This window comes from Podarcis liolepis, assembly GCF_965112155.1.
Source record: "Podarcis liolepis genome assembly, chromosome: 10".
Taxonomy (NCBI): domain Eukaryota; kingdom Metazoa; phylum Chordata; class Lepidosauria; order Squamata; family Lacertidae; genus Podarcis; species Podarcis liolepis.
Window position 1 is genome coordinate 67,823,981 of NC_139562.1, and position 22,435 is coordinate 67,846,415.

At 45.3% G+C, this 22,435-nt stretch overlaps 1 protein-coding gene and 1 long non-coding RNA gene across 4 annotated transcripts in view; one reads left to right on the forward strand and one right to left on the reverse strand.

Moving 5' to 3' along the window:
• CDHR3 (cadherin related family member 3) overlaps positions 1-22,435 on the reverse strand; it is a 30,412-nt gene that overhangs the window by 2,695 nt on the left and 5,282 nt on the right. Inside the window, exons 4-17 of one of the 3 annotated variants that reach the window (XR_014516735.1) lie at positions 18,483-18,556; positions 16,196-16,290; positions 15,959-16,063; positions 14,363-14,514; positions 12,420-12,609; positions 11,500-11,668; positions 8,543-8,645; positions 8,286-8,384; positions 6,996-7,225; positions 5,860-6,028; positions 4,621-4,865; positions 3,548-3,744; positions 2,715-2,794; positions 1,395-1,452 (exon numbers count right to left, since the gene is read on the reverse strand). Coding sequence is in view for 1 of the 3 variants with exons in the window: in XM_083464013.1 (XP_083320139.1) it covers positions 1,395-1,426; positions 1,930-1,943; positions 3,548-3,744; positions 4,621-4,865; positions 5,860-6,028; positions 6,996-7,225; positions 8,286-8,384; positions 8,543-8,645; positions 11,500-11,668; positions 12,420-12,609; positions 14,363-14,514; positions 15,959-16,063; positions 16,196-16,290; positions 18,483-18,556 (1,874 nt within the window). In the remaining 2 variants the exon portion in view is untranslated. Of the gene's footprint in view, positions 1-1,394; positions 1,453-1,929; positions 1,944-2,714; positions 2,795-3,543; positions 3,745-4,620; positions 4,866-5,859; positions 6,029-6,995; positions 7,226-8,285; positions 8,385-8,542; positions 8,646-11,499; positions 11,669-12,419; positions 12,610-14,362; positions 14,515-15,958; positions 16,064-16,195; positions 16,291-18,482; positions 18,557-22,435 lie in introns of all 3 variants that reach the window. The other 2 variants (XM_083464013.1, XR_014516736.1) reach the window with 2 other exon arrangements.
• On the forward strand, positions 1,950-2,925 carry LOC310688063. Its single transcript, XR_014516757.1, has 2 exons — positions 1,950-2,248; positions 2,726-2,925. It is a non-coding gene; the product is annotated as an uncharacterized lncRNA (long non-coding RNA).

Genomic DNA, 22,435 nt, shown 5'->3' on the forward strand with positions numbered 1-22,435 from the left:
AGAATGAAACAGATTTCAGAGACCTATGAAAGGTAGGTTGCTGGGAATCTAATCATTGTGCCAGGTAAATTGGTTGGTTAAAGATGCTGTTCTCAGGCTTTTCTGCACAAGGTTTTCCAAACAAATCTTAAAGATTATCCATGCTTTATCCATATTTTATGGGAAATGTAACTTAGAATGCAAGAAATGGTACTTTTACAGGTTTCAAAACCTGATGACAAGATGATTTATTCATGGCTCATAAATGTATCTTAACTGCCTATATGCAAATTAGGGCAACTTTATTCAAAGCACGTTACATTCTTGATTCACTTGTGAATGACAGTAATGGTGTGAAGCAGAGGTAAGCAATGTGGTACCTTCCATATGCTGTTGGCCAGCATGGTTGATGGTCAAGGATGATGGGAGCTGTAGTCTGGAGGATGCCATGTTGGCTATTCCTCATAAACAAAGCATTACAAGGAAACAGCAACTAGGGAGTGGCTGGGCTTTTGCTTCTGTGCATTACAGCAAGAAAAGCAGTGACTCAAATGCTTGGGTGCTTTGTATTTTGAATGTAGGTTCTGAACAGAAAGGAAAAGCTTCTACAGTGGTGCCCCGCAAGACGAACGCCTCGCAAGACGGAAAACCCGCTAGACGAAAGGGTTTTCCATTTTGGAGGCGCTTCGCAAAACGAATTTCCCTATGGGCTTCCTTCGCAAGACGAAAGCCCATAGGGAAATCTCCGGGACAGCGGGGAAGCACAGCGCGTCTTCCCCACTGTCCTCGGACCTCCTCCGAAGGCTGGCGGTGGGGCGGAAAGCCCTTCTCCCCGCGCCAGCCTTCGGAAGGCTCCTCCGAAGGCTGGCGGTGGGGAGAAAAGCCCTTCTCCCCGAGCCAACCTTCGGAAGGCTCCTCCGAAGGCTGGCGGTGGGGAGAAAAGCCCTTCTCCCCGAGCCAACCTTTGGATGGCTGTCCTGAAGACTTGCGGTGGAAGAAGGGTTTTACTTCCCACCGCCAACATTCAGAATGCTGTTCTGAATGTTGGCGGTGGGGAGGAAAAACCCTCCTCCCACCGCAAGCCCCGGGAACAGAGGAGAAGCGCTGCGCCCCTTCCCCTCTGTTCCCGTACCTGTCCTGAAGGCTTGCAGTGGGGAGAAAAGCCCTTCTCCACACCGCCAGCCTGGCAAGCGGTTTCCATAGGAACACATTAATTGATTTTCAATGCATTCCTATGGGAAACCGTGCTTCGCAAGACGAAAAACTCGCAAGAAGAAAAAACTTGCGGAACGAATTAATTTCGTCTTGCGAGGCACCACTGTATAACATTAGGATGGGAAGAAAGAAGAAAGAAGAAAGGGAGAGTCTTATGCTAGCGACACTTCTTTTTAGTTTCTGTTTGATAGCATACATACCCAAACCACTTCTTTCTTAGCTTTCTTCTTTTCTATTGGAAAAAAAGGAAAATATGGTCTTGCTTATGCTAACTTTTAACAATACACCAGATTTAAACTAGACCTGTAATTATGGGCATAGTTTAAATTTTAAAAAAACACACTAAATAAATAATATGCACCCCATTGAAAGCAATGTAGTGCAGATGGATGGATGAATTAGTGGTGGGTGGTTTCCACACTCAGATTGAATTCAAATGCACAGCTGAATCCAGTTTGTCCCTTCAGTTACTGACCTAGCAAGTGATACATACGGGGAAGGAAGCAGGCACTGCAGCTTCAAACAAATGTGGTGGAGAGTACCAGCCTTGTTGGCTAGAAACCATAGAACAAAACCCTGCCCAGCTCTGCTAATATTTGAAACATTACATTCTGGTCTAGATTTCGATCTAACCTTGTTATTTGACCTCAACAGGACTTTAGAACATGCAAATCTGGACTGAAGAGTTATCTGAGAAATACGCACACAATTTGAAAAAAAAGGGGAAACGCATACCTGGTGGTTTCATCCTGTCGTAAAATAATAAATAAATAGATAAATGTTAATCTATTTGAGCAGTCATTTGGCAACACAATGCACAAATGAGCATTTAATCCTATAATACATATCAAACACAATGGAGACTCCAGATTTTGGGTGACGGGCATTTGCTCATGATCCAGGTTTAAGTGGCAGATATCATAACAATGCAATTTAGTACTGATGGCAGTGTGAATGAAGTCTGCCCCTAAACACAATATGCATGGCATAACATTTTAGTGCTTTTATGCTAGGGGAAGAAAGCAACATACCAGGGACTATGATGTTCTGTTAGGTCAGGGGTCTGCAAGCCGCGGCTCCGGAGCCGCATGTGGCTCTTTTACACATTTGCTGCAGCTCTGGAGCGAATACTAGCGAGGGGAGGAGGCGCATTGTGCGCCCTGACACTCCCCACTGTGGCGGGCGCTGTACTGGCTGTGACGTCGCATGGGGGCAGTGCGTGCATTAGTCACGCACCGTCCCGACGTCACCTTCCCGCCCACCCACTCGCTACATTGTAAGGGGCATGTACGCTGGTCACTGTTTTGAAGGGGAGTGAAGAACACACGCACACACAAAAAAGGAAACTTGTTAATTGAACATTTATTTCTATGAGGAGGAGTAATTCTGAGGGGTCAAACGAAGAAATAATAAAAAAGTGACAAAAAGGTTATTTTTATAATGACGGGTTTTGCGGCTCCCAGCTTTTTTTTCTTCGGAAACGGGTCCAAGTGGCTCTTTTTGTCTTAAAGGTTGCAGACCCCTGTGTTAGGTGCTGCTCCTACTGAGGGTTCATTCCTGTTGTTATCTCATACCCACCCATCTTCCTCCAGTTGCCTTGCTGCAGACAGATAAGAGCAACTGGGTGTTCATATAATACAGTTATTAATTTCTGCTACTAAATTTTGTCTAATGCAATTCACGTGAATGGCAAAACGTTGCATGTTTTTAAAGTAATTTTACTTTGTCCTGCTTGAACAAAGGCTACTCTATTATATTCAGTATTAGTATTTTGCGTTTTGCTTTCAGTTTTCTTTTGTGCAAAAAAAGACAAGCTGCTGTAAAACATAGTCCATGTACCATGTGAGATTCTAGGTAAAGTGCGTATTTTACATTGAAACTTAAGTGTAGCGGAAACAATTGAGGGTATGTGATCTTGTTGACCTGCATGGATTCTTAGTGGAGGCAGTAATATACAGTGGTGCCCTGCAAGACGAATGCCTCGCAAGACGGAAAACCCGCTAGATGAAAGGGTTTTCCGTTTTTGAGCTGCTTCGCAAGACGAATTTCCCTATGGGCTTGCTTCGCAAGATGAAAACGTCTTGCGAGTGTTCTGATTTTCCTCCGCTTCCCCCCCTTTTTCTAAGCCGCTAAGCCGCTAATAGCCTTTTAGCCGCTAAGCCTTTAATAGCCGCTAATCCGCTAAACCGCTAATAGCGCTAATCCGCTAAGCCGCTGATAGGGTTGCTTCGCAAGACGAAAAAACCGCTAGACGAAGAGACTCGCGGAACGGATTATTTTCGTCTTGCGAGGCACCACTGTATTAGTGTAGAAAGAAATGATACAAGGTGCATTGATTCTGTCAATTACTTACAGTGGCTGTTTATCAGCTCTAGGTTTTGGAGCTCTAGGCTTTGGTGGGCAGTGGGCGCGGATGTATTTTGCCAGCCAAAAGGTGAGATATGCAAGAAGCCCAAGGAGGATCACGCTGCCAAGGGAAATGATGAATGGCACGTACCAAGCCAAGGCAGAATACACATTTTCTCTGCTAGTCAAAATGATAACACGAGGCTTGCAAAACAAAATTTAAAAATGTCAAAAGAAACACATTCATAATGGAAGGTTAGCCTTTCAGTAGTAACTATATACTGCAGGTACTTTTGAGACTGTTGGAGTGCAATTGTATGCATGTCTCTCTGTCCAGCTCAGTCAGTAGAGCATGAGACTCTTAAATCTCAGGACCGTGGGATTGAGCAAAAGATTCCTGAATTGCAGGGGGTTAGTTTCTATAAGTAAACCCCTTGGGTCAATGGGACTTATTCCCAAGCAAATGAATATAGGATTGCAGCCTTTGTGGATGTGTTTAGAAACTATGGTTTATTTTAGCTCAGCGATTGTCATAGATAGAGAGACTTCTAAAGAAGTGAGGGGGGAGCCTTTTGCAACCTGTAGGCCATATTGCTTTGTGGGCAACCTTCTGGGGGCCAGGGGCAAAAGTGGGTGGAGAAATATATTTTTTTCATTTTTACACCCACCCAAGCACAGCCCTCCCCACCTCGTTTCCCTGAATTGAGGATAGAAAGAGACATTATCACAGTTCAAGGACACACCCCAGACATGCAAAAATACTCAGAGTGGTGCGTGGCTAGGGTGGAGGCATGACTGAGGGAGAGTCCTGAGGGCCAGATTCAAACACACACACACACACACACGGACAAAGGTTCCCAACCCGAATGCAAAATGGTAGCGTTAAGGACACACTCCTAGTCAACAAATCGTTTCACTGGAAAACTACTTTGTGGAGAAGCTGTGAAGAGGTGGGCCCAGGATTTTCACATCCCCCCTAGGGGAATCCAGAGGTTCCACTTATTAAGAAGCATATTTACTGATGCCTCTTAATGCCACACAGACAGGGACTTGCATTCTTCAGCACGCAAGAGCACTTACTGTTGTCGGGGCCTCTGTAGTTGGCTTTGGGATGACGTTGATGGTTAGAGTCACTGTGCCAGTTTCAATGCGGACTGTAGCTCTGTCTCCCACTGACAGTAGGTTATCGTCTGTTATGAAGACTTTCAGCCTGTAGTTCCAAATTTTATCCAAGCCGCTTTCGAAGTCAAAAGGGGATGCTAGGATGAGCCGTGAGACATTGGAGCCAGCATATGGTGAGAAAGCGAAGTGGTTATTCACATTACCTAAAACAAAGCCAAGGTAAAATTGCAGATTAAAACGAGTAGCAAATTACAGGAAGGAAGCTTCTGATTTTGATTCTCTAGCATGGATGGATTTGTGACATTTCCAATTAACCTGGTGGTTACTGCATAGAAATCTCAATGCACAAGTTTTGCTCCCCATTGACTTACGTTGCTCTGTCCCTTACAGCTGATGTACGTTTCAGACAACCAAGTCATCATGCTAGCGGACTATAAAGCTCTGCCAGCTGCTATGCTGATAAAATTTGTAATTTCTAGCTCAGCTGCAAGATCAGGAACTGTGGTCATGAACCACCACCTTGATCCCTATCCAAGGTGTCCTGACCTTCTCATCTGCACCTGGAGCCAATGATTTCCATGTTGCCTGGGCCATTATCTTCCCTTGACTACAAACATCATCATGGACCAGAGCACATACTGATGATGGAACAGCATCCTCCACTGTACCTGAGAGCTATACCTGAGAGCAGCCGCCTAGTTTAGGGAGGCTGCATAGCCCACACAATTCTGTCCTCCAACCTCTTGCACTACTCCTTGCCCCACCCTCCAGCATCCACTGACCGAGGCAGTTGCTTCATTCTGCCTAAAGGTAGGACTGGCCCTGGGAACCAACGTCATATACAATCAAAAACACATGAAATGTTTGGTTGTAATGACCGCTCCACGCTTAAAACGGGGGGCGCCCTTTGCGTGGACGCGCGCAGCCCCTAGATCTGGAGCGGCTCCAACAGCATAGGCTTGGTTTGCCTTCCCTCAGGTGGGATACCTGGAGGTCTCCGCCTACCTCAGTCAGTTGTCCAATCCCACCTGGGGGAAGCATTGCCAAGGAGACCAGGCCAGGTAGGGGAGGGATTACCTGCCCACACAATAGAGGGAGGATCTTACCTGGGAATCCTCACTTGGCTCCAGAGCTACACTTGATTCTATTAAAGACTGCTAGCAAACAATCACAAAGGGAAATTCAAAAGTAAATTACCTGAATCAAAAGAATAACGGAATGATCTAGGACTTGAATCGCGATCCACACATGTAATATGGAATCCAGCAATGTTGCCAGAAGTTTGGTCTACTGGGATGTTCAGCAAATAGGAATTAGGACTGCAGATTGGTGGCTCATCATTTGCTTCAAGAACATTCACTGTTACCTAAAAGAAGGGAGCAGGGTGTGTGTATGAAACCACCTTTCCTGTAATTAAGCTGGGTTACTTTTTTATACTCACTGGCAAGAACTGATCCTCTCCCACCCACCTTTTAGGGATATTGCGTGGTATTCAACACTAGTCCTACTCAGAATAGACATGGCTAACTTAGGCTCATTAATTTCAGTGGGTCTAAAAGATGTCAAGAGAGGGTTTCTTTCATAATTGTTTATCCATTCCAATGAGCAAACCAGTGTGAACAAGGAGTGTCCCATTTCTGCAAACAGGAGCAGGTGGGATGGAGTCACAGGCCTACAAGGGAGATGGGGGAACAAGGGTCATGGGCATTTGCTGAAATAGCAGGAGAGCTGCCCACAAAGAAAGGATAGGTGTTATACCAGCTCCAGCCAAGCAGAGGTTGATGAGGGATTCTCCTTATGTAAAGCCTACTTTTCATGTGGGGTACTCAATCCTGCTAGCACTTAAGTCAAGTCTCATCCCTCAGCAGCAGACCTTAGTGAAGATGTCAGGCTGCCAAGTGACCACTCCGTTCTTCAGCTGACCATTTCTCTTCAGGTTTGCTATTGTCTTTGTTTGTTTTTGGAGCTGCTGTGGCATAAGGGGAAGGCAGGCATGTGGCAAAGCGTATATGTTGGAGCCCTTGAGTGCAAGGATGGCGTGCCCTTTATAGAGGCTGCCTCAGAGTCCTCGCTAGGTGGAAGCAACTTCCTTTTCTAAGGAGGTCCCATTTGACTCAGGGTCCAGAAGCTGTCAGGTCTGGATGAAGGATGGCTCTGAGTTTTGGAATGGAATAGCGGAAATTGAAACATGAAACTCATCCAGTTCAGAAAACCCCCATGTCTCTGCACTCCTGGAATGCCTTGCAAGCCCTATTGTTTTTATTAGACACTTGGAAGAAAAGTGCACATATTAGAAGTAGACATATTGGCCTAAAAGCCAGCATCTTACTCACTGGCACAGTTGCAGACTCGCCATTGTTGTCAGAGGCCTGCACCGTGAGAATGGCACTCTGCCATGTTTCGTAGTCTAATCTAGCTATAATTGTCAAGAAGCCCCCTGTAGGATCAATCCAGAAAATTTCTGAGAAGTTAGGGTTGCCTTTTCCAACTGAAATCAAATATGATATTCCGGTGGGTGGTACATCTTTGTCTGTAGCAATCACTTGTCCGATTCTGGAATAAACTGAAATGAAGCAACATTTGAAACGCACACATCTTGGAAGGAAATATATTTCCAATATTAAAGGCGAAGGACTTTGCAGATTGCCTCAGCAGTTTCCATAACTGCTTTTCTTATTGATGGTTTTCATTATTATTATAACTGCATTCTTAATATTCTGCTGTAAGCTGCCTAGGGAATGTTTGGTGATGGAAAGCTTTATAAATTTGACAGGTAAATAGATAAATCTTCAACCACATTTTACTCAAAGTAGACCCACAGAAATTAGCAGACCTAACTTAGTCATATTCATTCATTTCAATGGGTCCCATTCAGAGTAAAACTTAGTTGAATACCACCCACTATTGTTTATTTATTTATATGCTAAATGCTAGGATTTTGATCAATTGGGATATGAATTAAAGTACAAGCTGCAGAGCTGTGCCAGCAGGGAATTCCTGGGCTGGCTTATACAAACCAACCTGGCTGAGCTATGGCTATCAAAAGAACAATATAGGGCTATTAGCAATACAAGAGAACTCTCCCCACCACCACCACCACCCTGAGATGTGAACAGGTTGCCAAGGTGTGTTGGGAATAAGAAGCAGGAAGAAGAGCTGAGATCCAGGCTGGCTGCAGAGATGCCTTGGGCTCCAGGGCTGCATAGCTGTGGGGTACAAACCCCTCTTGAAATGACCACGCAGTAAGATCTGGACTCCCTTCATGCAGACTGAAGGCATAAATAGGTGAATAAACCATTTTTTTCTTAAAGCCACAACATGCCTTCAATTCTCCAAAGCATCACAGATCCTGTCTGAGTGCCTGGGACCCTATGGGCTCTTGCCACTGCTTGGCAGAGAGAGGGGCAAGCACTTGACTGGTGTGTGTGTGTGTGTGTGTGTGTGTGTGTGTGTGTGTGTGTGTGTAACTTACTAACTAAAATGAATGAATGCAGCATTAAGCACAGCACGACTACTTGCTTGAAAGGATGAGTGGCTGATGGCCCCATACAATCGGACATTATTTTGGAGTATACTTACATTCTACAGCCTTGTACATTTCTGAAAGCAGTGTTGTTACTTACCTGCTGCTATTTCTGACACATTAAAAACATACGAAGCATCACTGAATACTGGCTTAAACTCGTTGACCGGTTGTATTTTGACATAAATGTAGATAATATCTGTAAATATAGCAATTAAGGGAAGGATGAAGGATGAAACAAATCCTGTTTTAAAGTTGCAAATCCTATTTTAAAGAGACCGGTTCCTTCAGAAGAAGAAGAATGTAGAAAAATAAAAAAATAAAATAAAAAATAAGAAGAATAAAGGAGATACTTGCTAGCATAGTATGGGAAAGCAATATTCTGCACCTCAGTGGTCAGAGTATATTCTTCCTTCTCTGCTCCATCAGTTGTGTTTTCAAGATCCACATTTCCTATCAGCTGGATAAAAATTGGGAGAATTTTATTTGCTGGTGGCTTATTGTGATTTTACTATTGTATTGTGAGTTTAGTGATAAGCTGCATAGGAAAGGTTTATTTCCTTAACAGAGTACAGTGGTACCTCGGGATGTGAACGGGATCCGTTCCGGAGCCCTGTTCGCATCCTGAATGGAACGTAAGATGCGATGGCGCGTCTGCACGTGCATGGGTCATGTTTTGCTGCTTCCGCACATGCGCGTGACGTCATTCTGAGCATCTGCGCATGCGTGAGCAGCGAAACCTGGAATAAGGCATTCTGTTACTTCTAGGTTGCTGTGGAGCGCAACCCAAAAGCACTCAACCAGAAGCACATTCAACCTGAGGTCTGACTGTAATCCAATGGAAAGGGGAGGGGGAGGACAATTCATGGCAGAAGGACCACTACCTCCTAAGCCCTGCTGAATGTACACCAGACAAGGAAGTAGATGGGGAGCAACTGCTCCACTTTTTGTACTTGGTTATTCTTTTCAAAAATTGCTCCCTGGAACTGTTTTTAAAGGCTTCCCTGATCCACCCCAACACATTCCTTTTCAGAACACAGGCAATGGAGTCATGGTGAGAAGTTTTCCGCCATCAAAACAAGACGCCGCCAGAGGTGAAGCTCCTTCTCCACCCATGGTGCTTGGAGATGGAGATCTGCAGTATGGGAAGCCTCCTCAACTACCCTTCCCAGCAGCTTAGGATTGCTTCTTAAAGGTTAGTATTATTCAATTTCAGGAACACCAGTTACTCATGAAAGTTTGCCTCTATCGATCCTGAGCAACCTCTTCCCACCAGCTTAGGTTGTGACCCCTCCTGGACAGAAGTAGTGTGGCCCTGGTAACTTCAAAATTTGACTATTGCAATGTATATGGGACTAACCTTAAATACTTCCTGGAAACATCAGTCAGTGCAACATGCAGCTGGTTACTAACTGGGATTGGCTATATGAATCGTACTTGGCCAGGTCTCCCAACAGCTACAGCAGCTGGCAATCCATTTCCAGGCACAATTCAAAATACTAGCAATTGCTAGTGGTACCTCGGTTTATGAACTTAATCCGTTCCGGAAGTCCATTCTTAAACCCAAACCGTTCTTAAACGAAGGTGCGCTTTCCCTAATGAGGCCTCCCGCCGCCAGTGCCCTTCTACTGTTCAGATTCCGTTCGTAGACCAAGGTAAAGTTCTCAAACCAAAACATTATTTCCGGTTTTGTGGAGTTTGTAAACCAAACCGTTATTAAACTTGAGTGTTCTTAAACCGAGGTACCACTGTCTCTAGAAAGCCCTTGGAACCTGGCTACCTTAAGGACCATCTTCTACTACACAAACCTGCCTAAACTTTGTGATCATATTCAAACCCGTCTTCCATGTTCACCACCATCTGAAGTTAGTTGGGAAGCAACCAGAAAGAAGGCCTTTTCAGTTGTGGCACCCCTCCTTGGGGTGGCTCAACAAACCTCAACCTTGATGTTATTTTGGCACCAGGTGAAGACCTATTTGTTAGCTTGGATGTTCCAGCATGTAGCATAAGGTGGATGTTGATTATAGTGGTATCCAGTTTTAATGCTGCTTCTAAGTGTTATCCGGTAGCAGTTTTATAGTTTCTATTATGTTATTGTATGCTGCCCGCGATGGTGACAGCAGTCACAAAATTAAAAGACGCCTGTTCCTTGGGAGAAAGGTGATGGCAAACCTGGACAGCATCTTAAAAAGCAGATACATCACCTTGCCGACAAAGGTCTGTATAGTTAAAGCCATGGTTTTCCCAGTAGTGATGTATGGAAGTGAGAGCTGGACCATCAAGAAGGCTGATCGCCGAAGAATTGATGCTTTTGAATTATGGTGCTGGAGGAGACTCTTGAGAGTCCCATGGACTGCAAGAAGATCAAACCTATCCATTCTTAAGGAAATCAGCCCTGAGTGCTCACTGGAAGGACAGATCCTGAAGCTGAGGCTCCAATACTTTGGCCACCTCATGAGAAGAGAAGACTCCCTAGAAAAGACCCTGATGTTGGGAAAGATGGAGGGCACAAGAAGAAGGGGACGACAGAGGACAAGATGGTTGGACAGTGTTCTCGAAGCTACAAACATGAGTCTGACCAAACTGTGGGAGGCAGTGGAAGACAGGAGTGCCTGGCGTGCTCTGGTCCATGGGGTCACAAAGAGTCGGACACGACTAAACGACTAAACATGCTGCCCACAAAGATTTTATTGAAGAGTAACACAGAAATTTTCCTCCACTAGCAGAGCTTTCTTTTGTGATTTAGATCTGTTTCCTGTAATTCATTTATGCAAAAAAACTGTAGCAAAAAAACCCATATGCATACTTCCTGTTTTGGAAGAACAACAATTCCAGTTGAGGAACTATTGCACGTGACACGGTAAGCCAAACTATGTGTACTAGAACTGTACAATCATCAGGGTCCACCTGACTTACAGGTTTTCCTGTTTTAAAAAAGGCATTTGAGTACCTAGAAAGAGACTCTAGAAACTGTATTGTTGCTTTATTTTCTGTACAGTGTTTGGGCTTGGCTTGCCAGTTTTAGTGATGCCTATGTTAGTTATACTTTCATTTTAATTGCTGTGTTGATAATTCTATGCAGGTTGCTTTGAGAACCAGTAGTTCTAAATGCGTTTTTACTTTCTAGTAATTTAAGGTTGCCTCTGCTGTTCTGGCAATTGTTACTTCCATTACATATCTGTTGCCATTCATTTTGTGGTGTTTTTTTAAAAAAAAATAGTTTCCTCTTTGTACAGAGCAATAAGCTCTGGGGGATCTAAATTTTCTTAATTTAGTAAATAAATATTTTGAGAATAAATCAATAATAAGCTGACCTTGATCCTTCCAGAGCCAGGTGGATCCTGTGTGAACTTGCTACTTCCAACGCCAGACAATCCAGTGAAGTTAAACAGCTGGTTTTGTAACTCAGCATCATAGTCACGACAGAAATCTTTCAAATCACAAATTATTTCTCCAGGGCGGTCTGTTTCTTTTATCTCTATCCTTTTAAAGAAAGGCACAAATAACTGATAATCCTTATTCCAGGCCAAATTAATATTGTACATGGGATAAAAATTCCATTATCTTTTGTTGTTTGCCAGCGAGTCCACTCTAGCCTTTGGCGGAGCGGCTGTGATGTCACAGAATGTCTATAAACATTCTGGTGGGGGAGCTTGGCTATTTAAAAAATGACAAAGCACAGCTTCTTTGGGAAAAGCAGAAAGTTGCTCTGATTATGAAAAATCTAAAATAGGTCCGGGGATGAAATATGAGCTGCTCGCATTTAGAAAGGAGCATTATGGGGCTGGAAAACATAAGAGAAGATAGCCAAAAAGGCAGGAGAGCTCAAGAGGGCAAAATTTGCTAACAAGTTTTGACAATTTGCTAAGAAGTTTTGACAGTGACTTAGGACAAGATTTTTAAATATATACATACATAACAACTATCCTACTACATTTTCTTATAAGGATTTTATTTTGCCATTTTATTATTATTACTACTATCATTTATTGAATTTATATATTTCAGTGGATAGTGTTGCTAGTACTGGAGAGTGGCCTTTATTAAGAAAATAATTTAATCCTAATGTTTTGGTGGGGCTTGGTTTTTATTCTAACAATAAATTACAATAACCACTACAACTTCATAACTTTTAGCTCAAACCCTGTGCTAAAAAAGATTCAGGAGATATAATCTGTTCTGAAAACTTGCTCAAATGTTGTGGAATTTGATAAAAGTGCAAAAATACAAATACCTGTAATTGTATTTGTCACATTCTGGTGGTTTGTCGTTAATATCTTCAATAGTTACAACAATTTCTGTTTCAGCATATTGTCCACCGCTAGGCCTATCGTCAACGCGAATGATCAATGTAATGTTGGGATGTTCTCGCAATGGGTCCGAGTCTCGGTCTATTCTTCTAGCCACCAGAAGCACACCAGTTACTGAGAAAAAAATATACTGTAAGCATTTCCAATTGCGTGCAGCACAAATATCTTCTGTGACTTAGGAATTTTATTTTGAAAGGGTGTTCCACATCCTACATACATTTGTTTCCAAACACCAATTACCCCACTCTACTCTCTCACTCTAAATATAGAGTTATGCACTCCCAGTTTTTCTGATCTGTGAGACATTCTAGAATCAGCAGCACTTGCTTCAGTCGGTGGGAGAGATCAATAGAAACTAAATAGCAGCTTTTTCCCTTAAATTAATTGCATTTAGGGTTTCGGTGCAGGAGGTCAACGAACACAGGGAAGGGAGAGTTCCCTCCACCCCACGGCTATGATTATCTCCGTCCCCACACCGAAAAATACCCAATGAATGGCAAATTGACTTGGGGGGAAAAATTTCTATTGCTTCCAATAGAAGGTTGGGATTTTTTAAATTTTTTAAAAAAGAAGCCTAATTGCAGCAAAGGAGGAACAGGGCACTGACCATGTGAAGCCAAAGTTCACTGTGACTTGTTCCCTTAATGATAAACCACAGGGGTTTTTTTTTGTTATCTCCAAACTGTAGAGAAGCAAGTAGAACAAAATCATAGAGCTCTATGATGACCTCTAATGATCTTTTCCATTAGATCTTTTCCTGCCCCTTGATGCAGCAGAGAGAGCATGTCTTTGCCCCCTTCTGTGCCAGCCTGTCAGGGAACTGCCATCAGCTCAGAGGTGAGAGGGGGAAGGGCAGCTGGATTACAGAGAGCCTCCAAAAATCATGGGAAGCAGCAATTCCTCATCGGAGGAAGGAAGCCCTGCCTCTAGTGGAGAAGAGCTGCAGGGCTCAGAGGATGCAAGAAAGAGCCAAGAGCCTGAGCAAAGCAGGGAGGAGGGAAGTCCCCCTTTCCCCAAGCCTTCCCTGCGCAGTAGGCTTTCATGCAGAGAGGGGAGGCGTCTGCTGGGGGTCAAGAGACTACTCTGCTGGGGAAGGTTTAAGGACCGCCCACTCTCAGATTCTGCTAGTGAGTGAGCAAAACAAGGAATAGAGGCGTTCTGCATTGTAAATGTTTTGCACCAATAATAAAGCCTTTGAAAAGACCAGTGAGGGACCTTGCCTGATCGCTCTCGAGCAACCACACTGATAGGCATAACACAGCCCTTCAGATATTTGAAAGGTGATATCATGACCCTCCTCTTGCCTTCTCTTCTCCGGGCCAAGCAAGCTCAGTTCCTTCAACATTTACTCAGTGAACTTGCTTTCTGTAGCCCACAATGTTTCTTGCCATTCTGTAATAATAGGGGTTGCTCGTGCGTAAGTTGCCGCCACTCCTGGCTAGGTTGCCTGGTTAAACCTTTTCTGTCTGGGTAGCCCTTCACTTCGTGGCTGTTTCAGTCGCTAGCAGAATCCGTCAGTGGGCGTTTCTTAAACCTTTTCCAGCATAAAAGCTGTTTGACGCCAAGTCTCCTCCTACTCTCCCTGCGCGGAAGTCTTCTGCGCAGGGAGGGTGTGGGTAGCAGAGGACCCGTTCTCTCCCCGCTGGTCTCCGGCGAGGAGTCCTGCAGCCCTCTCGACGATTCCCCCATCTGCCCCCCCTTTATCCCTGGTGTTACGCTGATTTCCTTCCCCAGCTGATGAGCTGCCTCTCTCCCTGCTGGGCCCTTCTCCAGCATCACTTGGGAGCCTTGCCTCCGCCTCTGGCTCCGATGTCAGTTCCCTGACACATTCCAAATCCTTCAGAAATCCGAAAAATGAAATGCTGACCTGTATCTATGGAGAAATAAGGAATCCCTTCAGGAATGATCCTGAAGCGAAGACTACTAACACCGTCCTCATCATCCGGATCCTTAGCTGTTACATTGGCAACCATGTCTCCTGGTAGACTTTCTTCTAGAATATTGAAAGCTCTTTGTTTCCTGTTGTAGAAAATGAAGCCACAGATGTGAATGTTTGAGCAGCTCTTCCTTGTATAAAAGAGAACCGGCATCTTGGGTTAAAAATATCTAGACTCTAGATTATTGTCTCTTTAGTGTGACCAGTGTGAATTTCATTAGGTGACGTTGAGCCAGTCACTATTTCTCAGCCTAACCTACCTCACAGAGTTGTTGTGAAGATTCATGACCACTTCCTTGAGTGCCTTAGACAAAAAGTATGATAATAAGCTGACCTTGATCTTTCCAGAGACAGGTGGATCCCAGGGCTGCTGCAACAAAAGGCTGTGCAAGCCTTTGGGAGGCAGAGACGCAAGAGGGCATCAGAGGAAGCAGCGAAGGAAAGAGGGACAGAGGCCAGTGTTGCCTGCGGCACCTTTGGCCATCATTCAAGGCACCCCAGGGTGCCATGGAACACTTTAACATGAGAAGCCCACTCCCAAGCTCCATTTATGAAGTGGTTTTACAACACAAAGTAACTTTTGTGGCACACTAAATGACACACCCACAGAACTATCCCATATGGTATGTCCTAGCATCGTGACCAGACAAAAAAAATTGTTTGGTGAAAATCACTGTCTAGCATGTGTCCCACATGCTAATCATTGTCAATATATGTAAACAGAAATACAGTGGTACCTCTGGTTACATACTTAATTCGTTCCGGAGGTCCGTTCTTAACCTGAAACTGTTTTTAACCTGAAGCACCACGTTAGCTAATGGGGCCCCCTGCTGCCGCTGCGCTGCTGCTGCATGATTTCTGTTCTCATCCTGAAGCAAAGTTCTTAACCCGAGGTAATATTTCTGGGTTAGCAGAGTCTGTAACCTGAAGCATATGTAACCTGAAGCGTATGTAACCGGAGGTACCACTGCATAGAACTGGGTGTCACTTTTCTGATAAAAATAAGAATGCCTCACAGCTGCTTTAAAGTAAAAACAACAACAAATGAATAATAATAATAATATCTAGAAGATTCAGCCTTGAATCTGTTTGACCCTGACATGCTGAACTGAAATAACCTGCCAAATATTGAGCAGAAAACTCAAATTTGTTGATCACTGTGTTGGAACCATCCAAAACACATGGATCATTAACACTGAAAGAGGACAGTTCCAGATGCCTCCTCCGTATTGAAAGAATTCACAGAAGGAGCAGAGGGCGTCTAGTCACATCCACCCACCACCTCACTCCAACCGTTCACACTTTCAGTGGATATCAAAAGGAGTTCTATGTGTGTACAGATGTACATAGGTAGAGCTCCTTCTGATGGTGGTTGAATGTGGTGGTGGTGGTGGTAATGAGGTGATCACAGGCAGGACAGGGCTTAGACTCATCCATCCCAGCTATGCGTGAAGTGGTTTGTGTGAGCTGCCATCCACTTATAAAGCCAAATACACTGTTTTGATACACCTAGAATTTTTCACTTACATGGTAAAATAAGGTTGTTCGTCATTCTTGTTTATGATAGTGACTATCAGAGTCCCACTGGTATTCCGACCAAGGTGGTCTGTTGCCGTAATGTTTAACATATAGCTGTAAAACCAAAACACCCAAAAGGTCACATTGTGGGTTCCATACGACAGATCTCTTCTCTGCTAGCAATAATCGATTAAAAAAGCCAAGTTGAGTGCTCATTTAGGGACTACCTACATAATACGTACTCACCTATGTGGATCTTTCTCATAATCAAATACCTTCAAGGAAGAAATGGTTCCAGTTCCAGAAACAGAGAACAGTGGTGATGCTGGGGTCATGGAATACTGAAATAAATGACACAAATTGGGAGATCACAGTACTGCTTTGTTGTGCAGTATGAATCCGAGAGATGCAAATGGCTAGTGAATTGTGCTCCATTTGGTAACTCACTCCCTGTTTTCTTTACAGGAAATGCTGCAGAGCCATAATTCCTCCAGCGATTAGCTCTGGAGCCAAGTGAGGATTCCCAGGTAAGATCCTCCCTCTATTGTGTGGGCAGGTAATCCCTCCCCCACCTGGCCTGATCTCCTTGGCAACGCTTCCCCCAGGTGGGATTGGACAACTGACTGGGGTAGGCGGAGACCTCCAGGTATCCCACCTGAGGGAAGGCAAAGCCAAGCCTATGCAGAATGGAGCCGCTCCAGATCCAGGGGCTGCGGCGTCCACGCAAAGGTGGCCCCCTGTTTTATGCGGGGAGCGGTCATTCCTCCAGCGATTAGCCTGGACAGTCTCCCCAGGTTATACCCAATCTCTGCCTTTGTCCTACTGCGTTATGTCATCACCTTCATTCTATTTTAACCCTGATGATTTTTCACATGCGCAACATCTTATCTTCACACATACTGTACATCACATAAAAACTGTTGTATTAAGCAATATATAAATTATTAAAATAAATACTCAGAACTGTATAGTAAAAAAAACCCCACAACCAATATCAACTTCACACAATCCCACGTGGGATAACTCCTTCTTCCAAGACAGAAACAATAACATCAAACCCTTATGAGATGGGTAGGGAAAGAAGCTAATGCGCTAAGAATTCCAAGGAGCACCAAAACACATCATCCTTTGTAAAAAGGTAAGCAAAGAAGCATGTGGTCCTAATATATAGTTGTGTGACCTGCAAAAACTCATTCTTAGTTGTGTTACTTAAGTAATGTTTGGGTATGGAGTGGAAACAAACTGACTAATAGTTTAGGGTTGCCATACGACCGGTATTTCCCGAATGTATCCGGAATCCAGTGTCTGGGCGGAAATCGGAAAAATGTCTGGGGAAAATCCGGGTGTATGGGAGCCCATGTCGGCTGTGCTGTTTTTGCCAATTTTTCATAAAAATAGCTCAACAACTTTGCCAAAAAAAGCTTAATAACTTTTCTGTCACTGTTTGAAATATGGCACCCCTATTATAGTTTAAGCAGGCCTTGGTGGTATTCTTAAGGGCAATAATGTCTCTCTGTCTGGATTCTGGGAAGTCAGAAAACGCTGACAACGTCTTGGCTGAACTAAGACAATGGGCAGGATCCAACCAATTTGTTTCATCAATGCAAGGATTTCCATTTGTGCAACAGAAATTCCCACTCTCACCTTCCATTGCATGCCCCATAAATCAGTTCTGAAATTTCTTCTGGAGGTTCTTCTGCAGGTGTTTACAAAAATGGAAACCAGATAGACTTAAGTGTATCAGAGTAGTTTATCTCCTTAAAAGCCTATTATTATGGGTCATTTTCCCCCCAGTCAGAGTAATGCACTATAGACTATACCCAAGCACACCAGCTCGTAAGTTATTTTCCTTACTTGTTCTACGCATCTATTTTACTGTTTGCTTTTCCTCTTTTAATTTTCATCTGTTGTTATAATTTTTCTCATTATAAAATACACCTTATAAGATGAATTTAACAATCTTTTTTAAAAAGAAGAAGTTGTTACGTCCCAACACCTGGAAATCTTCCAGCTACTATCAAGAGGAAAAATTATAAGGTAATGTAGACACATCTGAAAACATGAACTTTTTTTTTTTTTACTCAGTCTAGTTTTCTGTGTGATATCTTAATCCCCGCCAAACTGAAAACTATCCCTACTCACCAAAGCTGGACTGTGAACACTGTCGCTTGTAATATTGTTCCTCCACCCAGCTTGTCATCACAGTAACTCAGTCAATCAATGTCAAAGACTTCAGTGCTTGAGTGCAATAAGTTTCAGATATGCTGTGTGGCTTTTGATCACTTCTGATTACCAAATTCAGTTGAGAAAGAAAAGACTCTCAAGAGAGGAGGGGTTGTGGGTGGGATCCGATCTCTGCCACCCACTCACCTGGCTGGTGCACCACGCCCACGGGCAAGCGCCCAACCAGGCGGCTTGGAGGGGGCGTGGACTGCAGCTTAACTTGCTGCTGCACCAGCCACGCGGCCTCACTTTCCGCTGTGTTGTATTTCCTAGAACATTATTTTCTAAAATGAAACTCACATTGACTTACCTTAACAGGAGTGGTTACATTAATTTGGTATATGTTTCCACTTGGTGATCCTTCAAATTGGTAGATCATAACAGCTGTGGAGATGAAAGTATAATGTGCATTAAATTAAAGAGGTTATGAAGATATTATGCAAGCATATAGGCACCGTATTTTTCGTCCCATAGGACGCTCCGTCCCATAGGACACACCTAGTTTTTTGGGGGGGAAATAAAGGGGGAAAAAATCCCTTTATTTCCCCCCCAAAAGCAGGTCAGGGAAACCGAACCACGTCGAGGAACAGCGGGATGGCAGCGCTGCGCCTCCTTGCTGTCCCCCGAGCTTGTGGGGCTGGCCGATGTCTGCCCGGCGCGAGGGGCGCTCTGCTTCAGGGCGCCCCGCCCGCCGGGCAGCAGGCTGCTATCCGCAGCGTGGGGAGCCCTGTGGGGAACTCCCGCAGGGCTACCTAGGCTGCGGATGTGTTCCCGAAGTGCCGGGCGCTCTGCTTTCAGGGCGCCCGGCGCTCCAGGAAGCAGGCTGCCATCCGCAGCCTAGACATCCCTGCCGGACCTCCCGCAGGGCTTCCTAGGCTGCAGATGTCTACCTGAAGCCTGGAGAGCGAGAGGGGTCGGTGCGCACCGACCCCTCTCGCTCTCCAAGCTTCAGCAAAAGCCTGCATTCGCCCCATAGGACGCACCCAGATTTCCCCTTCATTTTTGGAGGGGAAAAAGTGCGTCCTATAGGGCAAAAGATACGGTAAGTAGGCCTGAACACATTATGACTTAATGCCTATATAAACCCTGTGTATCTTTCAGATGTAACACAATAAAGGGATTTTAAAATGCTTACAAAGCTTGCTGCTTTGTTTAAGAAGTCTGTTAAGTGTTTCTGGAAATGCAGCTTTAAGATGCAGTGTAAAGGACACTGGATGTGAAGCTATACTCAGAAATTGCACCCTCCTTGCAGAGTTCTTTCATGTGAAGGATCACTAACAGAACCATCCTATCAGGGCCCAGATTTCAAGGGCCATCATGGTTGGGCACCTGGGGCTTAGAAGGGCCCATCATCACTACCCTTTCCACCTGACCAAGGCTCCTGTTCAGTATTGCAGCCACCGACTGCCACACTGGGACCTCCTACTTGGTGCTGCTGCATACTGGGACCAGTAGTCACCCATCTTCCTTGGACATATCCCTGGCTGGTAGCAGCACTCTGATCCGACACACCTCTCTGATCTATGGTGACCAGCTGCAACCTTAGATAGCCTAAAATACAATGGTCTACATAGATTGCTCAAAATGCACTGCCTGATGAGAAAGATGGCAGGTGATGCCAAGCGTCAGACTGGCTCCCATCTTCATGAGCTGCCGCTGCCCAATGCCTACTGAGAAATGGAGGGGGGCGATTTGTGGAGGTAGCAGCACAGTACAATGGCAGCGGCACACTGGTGAGTGGCAGCAATGCACTGAGGAGTGCCATGCTTGAGGGTCCACCAATGTGCTTTTATGCTGGCCCTGAAGCCCATGCATGTTTACTCAGAAGTAAGCATTGGTTTATTGCACCTCCAGCTGAGAGAGAAAACAGATGCATAGAAACTGTTGTACTATGTGCTCGTTCTGATATTTTCCAGTGTTCAAATGTTACATAAATGCCACCAGTCTCTAGTAAGCATCAGCAGAACTGGAGGGAGGTTCTAACAAGAACATAACATTAGAGTCTAACATTAGGTCCTAGAGTCTAGGTTTGTAGAGTCGGAAGGGACCCTCGAGGATCATCTAGTCTGACTCCCTGCAATGCGGGAATATGCAGCGGGAATCAAACCTGCAGCCTTGGCATTATCAGCTCCATGCTCTAACCAGCTGAGCAAATCACAATAGACTATTCTTGTGTGCCTGAAGTGCTCACTGAAAGGATGTGGTCTGATGCATCTGCTTGATTCACTGTTCAGACCTTACCTAACTTCCAATCAAACTGTTGGCTTAATGCCTGCATGCTGGGCAAAACCATGTAGGCTGGATGCGTGGAGGAGGAGGACGAGGAAGAGGGAGATCTTACTTGCGCTCTCTTTCATTTTTTACATGGTCATTAGCAATGCAAAATAATTAATTTATTTACTGCTTAATGCAAAAAATAGGCTTCTAAGCAGTTTGGAAGCATAAAAACCAATTACACAAAGACTAAAATATAAATCTCCATAATTAAAATACAAAATAAAACATTTCCCTTAAAACACTAAAATATAAACTTCCATAATTAAAATATGCACTAAAAGAATCCCATTAAAACAGCACAGCAATTAAAACAGAAGACTCAGGACAGACATCAAGGGAGTGCCAGATGGGGCTTCCCATATTTAAGCAGGGAGAGCATTCCTTAAGTTTGTACTGTATGCATATATTGTATGCTGTCTCTACCCAATGATTAATTCAGAGTAAGACCATACATGCAAATGTACACAGGCAGTGGCGGAGGAAGCCGCTTGGGCACCTGGAGTGGCAAACATGATGTGCACCCAGGGGTGGGGCGATCTGCCCATGAGGGCACACCGATCCTCCTGGGGGTGCCAGTGCAGCCCATCGATCATGTGAATACACCCTGTGTGTGGCACTGGCTGCTGGGGATGTGAACACTGCCCACTGGGGGTGCATCCCCGGTGGCCAGTGCCGCCCGCTGGGTGTATTTGCGTGATCAGCAGGTGGATTTTCACGACAATCGGGAAAATCTGCTTGCCGAGGGTGTGAGCGCTGCCACACCGATCCGCCCGGGGGGATTTAGTCACCCCCCAAGGCATGACACCTGGAGCGGACTGCACCCCCCCCCCCCCCCGCGATGCCCCTGTACACAGGTTCCGTACATACGGAGCTAATCTGTGGGTACAGTTGGCATGACACCTCACCTGCTCTAAATGTTCAAACCACATGGTTTTGGACTGTATGAAAGCGGGTGAAAAACTCCCAATGTGGAGAAGCCTTGCTTGCCTTCAGAGAGAAGTGCACAGTGTGTATTTCCATGAACAGGACCAGCACTACCATTAGGCAGAATGAAATGACCACCTCCAGCGGTGGCCCGTACTGTTTCACTGCCTGAGGCAAAACAGGAAGGTGCTGCCCTTCATTAACCACAAACCGCAACATTTGGAACCCCCCCCCAAAAAAAAAACCTGTGCCAAAGTTTTGCAGTGAAAATCCCACATTTTGAAGCACCTCCCCAAAAAACCTAAGTAAATAATATTCAAAACAGGGGTCATTGGTAGCACCCAAGAACCCAACGTTGTCCAATTAACTCCAAACCAGTGCCAAGCTTTGGCAATTATTTTGCAGCGTTTTGCAGGTGGCTTCTGGTGAGATCTCATGAGAACTTGTGAGATCTCACTGGAAGAAGTCACTGGCGTGCGACCCCAGTGATGGCGGGGGACGGGCGCCCCGTAGGATTCTGCCAATCAAGGTGGCTGCTTCAGCCCACTCCATGTGTGAGCTGGCCCTGACCACATCCAGCAGGCAATGCTGGGAGGCCAGCACTGTGAACCCTCTTGCAGGTCCCCCTCTGACCACCCCTTCTTTAGGAGGATAGAGCTGTGCATAGGCGCCGACTCCATGGGGCCTGAGGGGGCCCGAGCCCCCTCAAAAATTTGTTTGGGTGGGCTCTGCCCCCCCAATAATCTCGGGCGCCCCTCCAGCAGAGCGCCGCCGCCGGCCCCCGCCTCCTCCCCACCTGCTCCCTCGCCAGCCAGCCAGCCAGCCAGCCGCACGCCCTAGCCGGAGAGCCCCGGCCGTCCCCGTCGCGCAATCGGCTGGATCTCCCTTCAGCAGGCCGTGCTCACAACTCGGCCCAGGGACCCCCCAGCAGCGGATCTCCGGCCCAGCTGAAGAATCCGGCAACAAGCCCCCTCCTCCCCAATCGCTCCGCCGAAATACGCTCCAAAACCCCCCAGATAGGCCGCCGGCCGCCAAGTCTCGTGGCGCCCTGAGCGAGGGTCT